Genomic DNA, 12,891 nt, shown 5'->3' with positions numbered 1-12,891 from the left:
CCGTTTCATGTGTGTTGAGTTTGAGGAGTTCATTATAGATCCTGGATATCAACCTTTTGTCCTTACTGTCATTTTCATGTATCTTCTCCCATTCCGTGGGTTGCCTTTTTGTTTTCTTGACTGTTTCCTTTGCAGAAGCTTTCCAAAAGCAGAAGCTTTTGATTTTGATGAAGTTCCAAAAGTTTATTTTCCCTTTTGTTTCTTTTGCCTTTGGAAACATATCTTGAAAGAAGTTTCTGTGGCTGATATCGAAGAGGCTACTGCCTATGTTCTCCTCTAGGATTCTGAGGGATTCCTGTCTCACTTTGAGGTCTTTTATCCATTTTGAGTTTATCTTTGTATACGGTGTAAGAGAATGGTCGAGTTTCATTCTTTTACTTATAGCTGTCCAGTTTTCCCAGCAGCATTTATTGAAGAGACTGTCTTTTTTCCACTGTATATTTTTTCCTGTTTTGTCGAAGATTAATTGCCCATAGAGTTGAGGGTCCATATCTGGGCTCTCTCCTCTGTTCCACTGGTCTATGTGTCTGTTTTTATGCCAGTACCATGCTGTCTTGGTGATCACAGCTTTGTGATAAAGCTTGAAATCAGGTAAACCCCAACCAAACAAAATGCCTTGAGCAAGACATACCTCAGCTTTTGATACATTTGCCAAATGATTAGGAATTTCATACTAGTAAATTTAGAGCTGTCATTTCATCCCTTATTGTCAAGCATTTGTTACTTATAAAAAATATATTTAGATTTTTTTTGCACTATTTTAATGATTTAGGAATAAAAAAGTAAACAGATTCTTCCCTGTAGCTTCCAGAATGAACCAAATCTTGCAAACATTTTTTTAGCCCAATGAGAACCATTTTAGAGTTTTAACCCCTTGAATTGTCAGAGCATAAATGTGCTTTAAACACTAATTTAGTCATTTTACGTTGGTATTAGGAACTGAATAAAAATACTTGTTCAATAAAATTTTGCTCAGGAAGCTAAGCCTAAGCAACCTTAGGAACTTGTTCTTTCCTATGACAATTGGCCACATAGAGTCTCCTTCACAAAGAATGTTTTCAGAGCCCTCTTTACATCTTTGTTCCTCAGGCTGTAGATGAAGGGGTTCAGCATGGGTGTGACCACAGTGTACATCACCGAGGCTACTGCACTTGCATGGGAGGTCTGGGTAGCTGCAGAGCTAAGGTACACTCCTAGGCTTGTACAATAAAATAAGGAGACAACAGAAAGGTGAGATGCACAGGTGGAAAATGCTTTATACTTGCCCTGAGCTGATGATATTCTACATAAGGAGGAAACAATCTTAGAATAAGAGTAAAGGATACCAGCAAAAGGACCAACACCCAGAAAGACAGCTGCAAAATACATCACCAAATTATTAAGAAAGGTATCAGAACAGGCAAGTTGGATCATCTGATTGAGTTCACAGAAATAGTGGGGGATTTTTACCTCTGTACAGAAGGATAGCCGCAACACCATTAAGGTTTGTAACAGGGAATGCAGGATACACATGATCCAGGACATCAGAACCAGCAGTCCACAGAGCTGAGAGTTCATGATGATCATGTAGTGTAGGGGGTGACAGATGGCCACATAGCGATCATAGGCCATCACGGCCAGAAGACAGATATCCAAAACAGCAAAGAGTATGAAAAAATAAATCTGTGTGACACAGCCTGCATAGGTTATGACTTCACTTTCTGTGTGTATATTCATCAGCATCTTAGGGACAGTGGTGGAAGTGGAAGAGATGTCTACAAAGGAGAGGTTGGCCAGGAAGAAGTACATGGGGGTGTGGAGGTGGGAGTCAGAGTGGATGGCTAGGATGATGAGCAGGTTTCCACACACAGTGATCAGGTACATGGAGAAGAAAAGCCCAAATATGAGGGGTTGCAGTTCTGGTTCCTCTGAAAATCCCAGAAGAAGAAACTCTGAAATTTGTGTATTATTGCTGGGTTTCATGTGGTGGAGGTGACTTCAAGGATAGAGGCAAATAGCATGATTAATTTTCACACAGTTGTATTACTCACAGCATTAAAATGCTACCTTTAATTTTGTAGTCTAAATGTTTATTTTAATATTTTGTACATAGATATGATACAATTCAGGGGATCCCCTGTATTACAATAGTTATGGGATTTTTGTTTCAGTCACTTAATTGACAAAAGGCCATGTATTCCACACTTTTAATTAAAAAAAAAAATTACCAAATCCTAGAAATGCAAATTACATCCTGGCCGTGATTTAGACATTTTCTAGGTGATGAGTATAGGGTGCTAAAAAACAAAATTCCCTATCACTCAATAATGGAGAAGGAATACATTAACAAATAAGAAAATAAATAGCATTTCAGAGGGTGGCAGATGGTATGAAGAAAAGGACAACAAGGATAAAGCAGAGTGAATAGGGCATGCTATTTTCTTGGGTATGTAAACCAATTCTGTGAACAAGGTGACATTGGAACAAAAATCTGAAGTAAGAGACAGAGGCAGATCAAGAATTATGGGGTAAGTGTGTGCCCAGCAGAGGAAATGATGAGGGCAAAGGCCTCAAGTAAGGTACTTCTTTCCAATGCTCAAATCAAAAAAGCAAAGCCAGTGCTACAAGGGGAATGAGCAGGAGAGAGCCTGTGGAGGAAAGTCGTCAGACACACTGAGGAGAGAAATGACCTCTCTGCTAACTCTGAAACCTCAAGGCACAGGGGCCTCCTTGTCCACACTGCCTCTCCCACTGTATTCCTCGTTTTGCAAAGGCATCTCATGAATTGAACCAAATAGCCTTCTTAGTGGACTCTCTTGATTGAATTCTGGCCCCTGTGGATGTCACCTTGGGAGTTGTCAGTCCTGGCACCTTGTTGTGGGGACTGCTCACACTCTACAAGACACACACACCCCACCATCCTTTCCTGGCTGTGTTATTCCCTTGTCTTTCTCTGCCCCTGCCATCTTGATTATGCCAGGAATGGATCCAACCCACATAGGCCAGATGAGTGACCTTTCCCTTACAAAACGCAAAGTTGCCAATTCTTAAACCTCCAATGGATAAATAATATATTTAAATATTAAAATATATGCCTATATATATTTATATATATATATTCTCAAAATTGAGCAATGGGTTAAACAAACACTCCACAAAAGGAAGTGTACGTAACACACCAAAAGTTGAGCACTTTCACATCAAGCATAGAAGGCTTATTTTTTTAAATTTTTTTTCATTTATTTATTTTCAGCATAACAGTATCATTATTTTTTTCACCACACCCACTGCTCCATGCAATCCGTGCCCTCTATAATACCCACCACCTGGTACCCCGACCTCCCCCCCACCCCACTTCAAACCCCTCAGATTGTTTTTCAGAGTCCATAGTCTCCTGTATCATTTCTGGCCAATTCATTTCTATGTGGTCTGATAGGGGATGAGGTCGGTCCCTTTATCCCTTCTCTATATGGCATATTTTATTGCGATTCTTGAGATTTGGGTATAGATCTCTCTTTTATGAACCCAGTGGGCACACTCTAATCCTCATTCTGGATTTCACCCAATGTGCAAAGGGGTCCATAGACCATGCTCTACACTCCTGTCCACACCATGACAATTCTATCTTTTCGTACTAAATAATTTTCTTCACATCATTTTGTCTGCGGATATCATTTCATACACACATTTATTTCATTGTGTCGTGTCCTCATTGTGAGGGTTCATGATTCAAAAGTGCAAGGACTTTGCCTTCTTTGTTCGTTTATGTTTTTTTTCACCAAGTTTTGTGAATATATGTGTTTAATGTAAAAATCCCTTTGAATGTGGATAGGTATAGAATGAACAGAATGAAGGGATCACAAAACCAGGTTAAAATGTAAATTGAGCCATTTCAAAAACACCTATTCTAGGCAAAACTGCATGAAAAACCAAAATGAACTAAAATAGAATACAAAATAGCAATAATTAATGATGTCAATATGGGTTAATAATTAAATTGTAGAAGTACTAGACACAAAAGAATATAATATATATGTTCCTAGAATGCTCAGTATTTACTTGTTAAATGAGTTAGAAATCAGGTCTCAATGTATGAGGACATTTACCACATGGTGAGGTTGTATTTTAGTTTTCTTGGAAAAGGTTGAATTTCTCAGTAAATGATGGCATAAAGGGTATCTGTCTGGAAAAATATGAAATCTGTCCCTTCCCTCAGACCTTACAAAAACCCACAGGGCTTATGACCTCAGGGTAAGTGTAACCAAACAATATAGTAGGACATCAATAAAACTACATATAAAAGTTACAGACCGAATCAGAAGATGGCGGAGAAGTAGCAAGCTGAGACTGCTTCAGCTAGCCGGAGATCAGCTAGATAGCTTATCTAAAGATTGCAAACACCTGAAAATCCATCGGCAGATCGAAGAGAAGAAGAACAGCAATTCTAGAAACAGAAAAACAACCACTTTCTGAAAGGTAGGACTGGCGGAGAAGTGAATCCAAAGCGACGGGAAGATAGACCCCGGGGGGGAGGGGCCGGCTCCCGGCAAGCGGCGGAGCAACCGTGCACAAAATCAGGACTTTTAAAAGTCTGTTCCGCTGAGGGACATCACTCCAGAGGCTAAACCCGGGCGAAGCCCACGTGCGGTCAGCGTGGCCTCAGGTCCCGCAGGGTCACAGAAGGATCGGGGGTGTCTGAGTGTCGCAGAGCTTGCGGGTATTGGAACGGGAAAGCCGGCTACAGAGACAGAGCCGACAGTGAGCTCGCAGCTCGGTGTTACCTTGAACCGGTCGCAGGCTCGGTGAGCTCGGAGCGCGGCCGGAGGTCAGGCAGACGGGAGTAACTGGGCGCTGTTCTCTGAGCGCGCACTGAGGAGTGAGGCCCTGGGCTCTCGGCTCCTCCGGGCTGGAGACCAGGAGGCCGCCATTTGTATTCCCGTCCTCCGGAACTCTACGGAAAGCGCTCAGGGAACAAAAGCTTCTGAAAGCAAACCGGAGCGGATTACTCACCCCAGCCCCGGGTAAGGGCGGTGTAATTCCGCCTGGGGCAAAGACACTTGAGAATCACTACAACAGGCCCCTCCCCCAGAAGATCAACAAGAAATCCAGCCAAGACCAAGTTCACCTACCAAGGAGTGCGGTTTCAATACCAAGGAGAGCAGCAGAATTCCAGAGGAGGAGAAAGCCAAGCACGGAACTCATGGCTTTTTTCCTGTGATTTTTTTTAGTCTTGCAGTTAATTTAATTTTTTCTTTTTCATTTTTTTTTTTTTCTCGCCTTCGGGTAAAATTTTTTTTTAACTGTTACCTTTTTCTTTTTTAACGATTTTATACTAGTTTATCTAATATATATATTTTTTCTTTTTTACATTTTTCTTAGGTGTATTCTTTTTTTAAAAATTCTTTTCTTTTCTTTTTTTTTTTTTTTCTTTTCTTTTTTTTTTTTTTTCTTTCTTCCTTTTTGAACCTCTTTTTATCCCCTTTCTCCCCACTCACGATTTTGGATCTCTTCTAATTTGGCTAAAGCATATTTTCCTGGGGTTGTTGCCACCCTTTTAGTATTTTACTTGCCCCTTCATTTACTCTTATCTGGACAAAATGACAAGACGTAAAAATTCAACACAAAAAAAAGAACAAGAGGCAGTACCAAAGGCTAGGGACCTAATCAATAAGGACATCGGTAATATGTCAGATCTAGAGTTCAGAATGACAATTCTCAAGGTTCTAGCCGGGCTCGAAAAAGGCATGGAAGATATTAGAGAAACCCTCTCGAGAGATATAAAAGCCCTTTCTGGAGAAATAAAAGAACTAAAATCTAACCAAGGTGAAATCAAAAAAGCTATTAATGAGGTGCAATCAAAATGGAGGCTCTAACTGCTAGGATAAATGAGGCAGAAGAAAGAATTAGTGATATAGAAGACCAAATGACAGAGAATAAAGAAGCTGATCAAAAGAGGGACAAACAGCTACTGGACCACGAGGGGAGAATTCGAGAGATAAGTGACACCATAAGACGAAACAACATTAGAATAATTGGGATTCCAGAAGAAGAAGAAAGTGAGAGGGGAGCAGAAGGTATACTGGAGAGAATTATTGGGGAGAATTTCCCCAATATGGCAAAGGGAACGAGCATCAAAATTCAGGAGGTTCAGAGAATGCCCCTCAAAATCAATAAGAATAGGCCCACACCCCGTCACCTAATAGTAAAATTTACAAGTCTCAATGACAAAGAGAAAATCCTGAAATCAGCCCGGGAAAAGAAGTCTGTAACATACAATGGTAAAAATATTAGATTGGCAGCTGACTTATCCACAGAGACCTGGCAGGCCAGAAAGAGCTGGCATGATATTTTCAGAGCACTAAACGAGAAAAACATGCAGCCAAGAATACTATATCCAGCTAGGCTATCATTGAAAATAGAAGGAGAGATTAAAAGCTTCCAGAACAAACAACAACTGAAAGAATTTGCAAATACCAAACCAGCTCTACAGGAAATATTGAAAAGGGGTCCTCTAAGCAAAGAGAGAGCCTACAAGTGGTAGATCAGAAAGGAACAGAGACCATATACAGTAACAGTCACCTTACAGGCAATACAATGGCACTAAATTCATATCTCTCAATAGTTACCCTGAATGTGAATGGGCTAAATGCCCCTGTCAAAAGACACAGGGTATCAGAATGGATAAAAAAACAAAACCCATCTATATGTTGCCTCCAAGAAACACATTTTAAGCCCGAAGACACCTCCAGATTTAAAGTGAGGGGATGGAAAAGAATTTACCATGCTAATGGACATCAGAAGAAAGCAGGAGTGGCAATCCTTATATCAGATCAATTAGATTTTAAGCCAAAGACTATAATAAGAGATGAGGAAGGACACTATATCATACTCAAAGGGTCTGTCCAACAAGAAGATTTAACAATTTTAAATATCTATGCCCCCAATGTGGGAGCAGCCAACTATATAAACCAATTAATAACAAAATCAAAGAAACACATCAACAATAATACAATAATAGTAGGGGACTTTAACACTCCCCTCACTGAAATGGACAGGTCATCCAAGCAAAAGATCAGCAAGGAAATAAAGGCCTTAAACGACACACTGGACCAGATGGACATCACAGATATATTCAGAATATTTCATCCCAAAGCAACAGAATACACATTCTTCTCTAGTGCACATGGAACATTCTCCAGAATAGATCACATCCTCGGTCCTAAATCAGGACTCAACCAGTATCAAAAGATTGGGATCATTCCCTGCATATTTTCAGACCACAATGCTCTAAAGCTAGAACTCAACCACAAAAGGAAGTTTGGAAAGAACCCAAATACATGGAGACTAAACAGTATCCTTCTAAAGAATGAATGGGTCAACCGGGAAATTAAAGAAGAATTGAAAAAAGTCATGGAAACAAATGATAATGAAAATACAACGGTTCAAAATCTGTGGGACACAACAAAGGCAGTCCTGAGAGGAAAATATATAGCGGTACAAGCCTTTCTCAAGAAACAAGAAAGGTCTCAGGTACACAACCTAACCCTACACCTAAAGGAGCTGGAGAAAGAACAAGAAAGAAACCCTAAGCCCAGCAGGAGAAGAGAAATCATAAAGATCAGAGCAGAAATCAATGAAATAGAAACCAAAAAAACAATAGAACAAATCAACGAAACTAGGGGCTGGTTCTTTGAAAGAATTAATAAAATTGATAAACCCCTGGCCCGACTTATCAAAAAGAAAAGAGAAAGGACCCAAATAAATAAAATCATGAATGAAAGAGGAGAGATCACAACTAACACCAAAGAAATACAAACTATTATAAGAACATACTATGAGCAACTCTATGGCAATAAATTTGACAATCTGGAAGAAATGGATGCATTCCTAGAAACATATAAACTACCACAACTGAGCCAGGAAGAAATAGAAAGCCTGAACAGACCCATAACCAGTAAGGAGATTGAAACAGTCATTAAAAATCTCCAAACAAACAAAAGCCCAGGGCCAGACGGCTTCCCGGGGGAATTCTACCAAACATTTAAAGAAGAACTAATTCCTATTCTCCTGAAACTGTTCCAAAAAATAGAAATGGAAGGAAAACTTCCAAACTCATTTTATGAGGCCAGCATCACCTTGATCCCAAAACCAGACAAGGATCCCACCAAAAAAGAGAGCTATAGACCGATATCCTTGATGAACACAGATGCGAAAATACTCAACAAAATACTAGCCAATAGGATTCAACAGTACATTAAAAGGATTATTCACCACGACCAAGTGGGATTTATTCCAGGGCTGCAAGGTTGGTTCAACATCCGCAAATCAGTCAATGTGATACAACACATCAATAAAAGAAAGAACAAGAACCATATGATACTCTCAATAGATGCTGAAAAAGCATTTGACAAAGTACAACATCCCTTCCTGATCAAAACTCTTCAAAGTGTAGGGATAGAGGGCACATACCTCAATATCATCAAAGCCATCTATGAAAAACCCACTGCAAATATCATTCTCAATGGAGAAAAACTGAAAGCTTTTCCGCTAAGGTCAGGAACACGGCAGGGATGTCCATTATCACCACTGCTTTTCAACATCGTACTAGAGGTCCTAGCCTCAGCAATCAGACAACAAAAGGAAATTAAAGGCATCCAAATAGGCAAAGAAGAAGTCAAATTATCACTCTTCGCAGATGATATGATACTCTATGTGGAAAACCCAAAAGACTCCACTCCAAAACTGCTAGAACTTATACAGGAATTCAGTAAAGTGTCAGGATATAAAATCAATGCACAGAAATCAGTTGCATTTCTCTACATCAACAGCAAGACAGAAGAAAGAGATATTAAGGAGTCAATCCCATTTACAATTGCATCCAAAACCATAAGATACCTAGGAATAAACCTAACCAAAGAGACACAGAATCTATACTCAGAAAACTATAAAGTACTCATGAAAGAAATTGAGGAAGACACAAAGAAATGGAAAAATGTTCCATGCTCCTGGGTTGGAAGAATAAATATTGTAAAAATGTCTATGCTACCCAAAGCAATCTACACATTTAATGCAATTCATATCAAAGTACCATCCATCTTTTTCAAAGAAATGGAACAAATAATGCTAAAATTTATATGGAACCAGAAAAGACCTCGAATAGCCAAAGGGATATTGAAAAAGAAAGCCAACGTTGGTGGCATCACAATTCCGGACTTCAAGCTCTATTACAAAGCTGTCATCATCAAGACAGCATGGTACTGGCACAAAAACAGACACATAGATCAATGGAACAGAATAGAGAGCCCAGAAATAGACCCTCAAATCTATGGTCAACTAATCTTCGACAAAGCAGGAAAGAATGTCCAATGGAAAAAAGACAGCCTCTTCAATAAATGGTGCTGGGAAAATTGGACAGCCACATGCAGAAAAATGAAATTGGACCATTTCCTTACACCACACACAAAAATAGACTCAAAATGGATGAAGGACCTCAATGTGCGAAAGGAATCCATCAAAATCCTTGAGGAGAACACGGGCAGCAACCTCTTCGACCTCTGCCGCAGCAACATCTTCCTAGGAACAACGCAAAAGGCAAGGGAAGCAAGGGAAAAAATGAACTATTGGGATTTCATCAAGATCAAAAGCTTTTGCACAGCAAAGGAAACAGTTAACAAATTCAAAAGACAACTGACAGAATGGGAGAAGATATTTGCAAACGACATATCAGATAAAGGACTAGTGTCCAGAATCTATAAAGAACTTAGCAAACTCAACACCCAAAGAACAAATAATCCAATCAAGAAATGGGCAGAGGACATGAACAGACATTTCTGCAAAGACGACATCCAGATGGCCAACAGACACATGAAAAAGTGCTCCATATCACTCGGCATCAGGGAAATACAAATCAAAACCACAATGAGATATCACCTCACACCAGTCAGAATGGCTAAAATCAACAAGTCAGGAAATGACAGATGCTGGCGAGGATGCGGAGAAAGGGGAACCCTCCTACACTGTTGGTGGGAATGCAAGCTGGTGCAGCCACTCTGGAAAACAGCATGGAGGTTCCTCAAAATGTTGAAAATAGATCTGCCCTATGACCCAGCAATTGCACTATTGGGTATTTACCCTAAAGATACAAATGTAGTGATCCAAAGGGACACATGCACCCGAATGTTTATAGCAGCAATGTCCACAATAGCCAAACTATGGAAAGAACCTAGATGTCCATCAACAGATGAATGGATCAAGAAGATGTGGTATATATACACAATGGAATACTATGCAGCCATCAAAAGAAATGAAATCTTGCCATTTGCAACAACATGGATGGAACTAGAGCGTATCATGCTTAGCGAAATAAGTCAAGCAGAGAAAGACAACTATCATATGATCTCCCTGATATGAGGAAGTGGTGATGCAACATGGGGGCTTAAGTGGGTAGGAGAAGAATCAATGAAACAAGATGGGATTGGGAGGGAGACAAACCATAAGTGACTCTTAATCTCACAAAACAAACTGAGGGTTGCCGGGGGGAGGGGGTTTGGGAGAAGGGGGTGGGATTATGGACATTGGGGAGGGTATGTGATTTGGTGAGTGCTGTGAAGTGTGTAAACCTGGTGATTCACAGACCTGTACCCCTGGGGATAAAAATATATGTTTATAAAAAATAAAAAATTTAAAAAAAAAAAAAAAAGAATCACCGAATCACTACATTGTACATCTGAAACTAATATACCACTGTATGTTAACTCTACCTGAATTAAAATAAACAATAAAAATTTTTTTTTTCTTTCAGAAAAAAAAAAAAAAAGTTACAGATGGGCAACACCACTAAATAAAGCAAGAAATTCAGAATTAGGAAGGTAGACATATTTACATAAAATGTAAAGATTTAATGGTCAAAATATATTCCAAATGTCAATTGAGAAACAATGATCAGAGGAAATAATTTGAAAAGCTGATAATGTTTTAAAAATAAAAACACACAGTGAGAATAACTTATGGGCATGTAATGATAAAGGCCAATCAGATAGCTATCAAATTTGCTGAACCTGAAGGACACTTTAAGAAAACAAGAAACATCTCTATCACCAGTAGCCTGTAGGGAAAAAAAATTACAGAGCTGTTGCATTGTTTGTGGTTGAAACTAATTTTATTTTAAAGATCCCATTTATTCATCTAAGAGACAGAGAGAGAATAAGCCTGTGGACAGGCAGAGTAAAAGGGAGAAGCTGACTGTCTGCTGAGCTGAAAGCCCTCTGTGGTGCTGGATCCCAGGACCTAGAGATCATTACCTGAGTGAAGGCAGATGCTTAACTATCTGAGCCACCCAGGTACCACTGTGGTTAAAACTTTTAAACTGGTAGCTAAGGGATTACTGTGAATTTGCTAGCAGGAAGTAAGTGTTACAAGGTTGAAGGCAGAACCTGAAGATAGCTGTGATCCAAATAGTGATATTCTTTACCTCAGGATTTCTCTGTCCCTGCATATGGACATTCTGCTCAGAGTATGCCCAGGGGTGGGGTGTGTCCTGTGCATTGTAGGATGTTTAGATATTCCTGTCTCCACGAACCCTTCTCCAGTGTGACAGGCAAAGCTGGCTCCAGGCAGGGATCAATAACCCCTAGGGGACAAAATCAAACCCAGTTAGAACCACACATTTAGTGTAACTTTTACACTAAATAAAGTGTACTTTTATACTTTTTCTAGCATTGCTATAGTAGAGGTTTAATAATAGCAAATATGAAAGAGCTTCAAAAGTGTGAGCAGAAGTCACTCTGTGAAATTGACATTCACACTAATAATATATTAATTACTTAATCAAACAAACAGACAAATACAGTGATCAGTTGTTCTGGGCTAAGTCGAATTGGCTCTTACATGGTGATGGGTCAATGTTCTTGGCTTCCATTCTCTCTGACCCTGCCATCCAGGGATCACTGGGACGCTGGACTCACCTGGCTGGGCTGTGTGACAGGACGGTGTCCTGTGGAAGTCTGAATTCCTCCCTGGATGACAGATGATAGGGACTCAAGCTCTGTCCTCAGCTGAGGCAGCAGGAAGGAATAAAACATTGGCCTCCAGCCAGAATAAGGACTTGTAACAAATAGACAAGAAGCATGGTCCTTCCTGTCCAAAGTTGCCAGGACTGAGGGACTGGAGACGAGAAGGTATTTACAACTTCCTGTGTGTGCTCATTAGGCACACTTCCCTCTCATGACTCCAAACTCTAAGCACATGATTCCCAAGTGGGAAAGTCCTCTGGACAGAAAGGTTATTTTTCCAATGAACCTCAGTTCCCAAAAGACTAGGTTAGAGGTCATGTAAAATCAGTTTTTCTTTTCTTTTGTAGTGTCTTTCCCCGAACTTGCCCCCTTCCTGATATGTGAATCTTCTAGCATCTCACCTCAGCTTCAAGTTACAATTTTCTCCAAGTCTATGACCCAGTGTCCACTTGGATTAGGTCTCTTTATCTTCAAAGCACTCATATGTTTTGGGGACCCAGCCCTGTTATCTCCAAACACAGTTTGTTATTCTTTTCAATAAGGCAGAGGAGAGGGCTCTTCTGATAATAAACTTTGGCCAGTACACACATTGGCTTTAATTTGCTGTTACAATTAGGATTTTCTTACTTTACACAGGTAAAGGGCTATCACTTAGTCCTTTGTCATAAAATGGTTGTAATCATAACAGACATGTTTAGATCATTTTATGTGCTATAATGTGAGCTTGCATCTTATATGGATTGTTTGATTTAATATTTTAAATTTAATTATTTTTATTAAATACAATGTATTATTTGCCCCAGGTGTACAGGTCCATGAATCATCAGGCTTACACGTTTCACAGCACTCATCATAGCACATACCCTCCCCAATGTCCATAATAATTTTTATAAAAATATCA

The 12,891-nt window shown here is 39.7% G+C and overlaps 1 protein-coding gene across 1 annotated transcript; it reads right to left on the bottom strand.

The window, feature by feature from the left end:
* Positions 1-1,014: 1,014 nt before the first annotated feature.
* Positions 1,015-1,962, bottom strand: LOC131825728 (olfactory receptor-like protein OLF4). The gene has a single exon (XM_059165133.1). The coding sequence runs from the start codon at positions 1,960-1,962 to the stop codon at positions 1,015-1,017; it is 948 nt and encodes a 315-aa protein (XP_059021116.1).
* Between the last annotated feature and the right edge of the window lie 10,929 nt (positions 1,963-12,891).

This window comes from Mustela lutreola, chromosome 2 (assembly GCF_030435805.1).
Source record: "Mustela lutreola isolate mMusLut2 chromosome 2, mMusLut2.pri, whole genome shotgun sequence".
Lineage (NCBI taxonomy): Eukaryota > Metazoa > Chordata > Mammalia > Carnivora > Mustelidae > Mustela > Mustela lutreola.
Note: the sequence above shows the minus strand (reverse complement) of the source record. Positions and strands in the feature narration are given on the sequence as shown.

Coding starts and splice junctions, on each gene's coding strand:
- LOC131825728 (XM_059165133.1), bottom strand. CDS start 1,962: ATGAAACCCAGCAATAATACACAAATTTCAGAGTTTCTTCTTCTGGGA.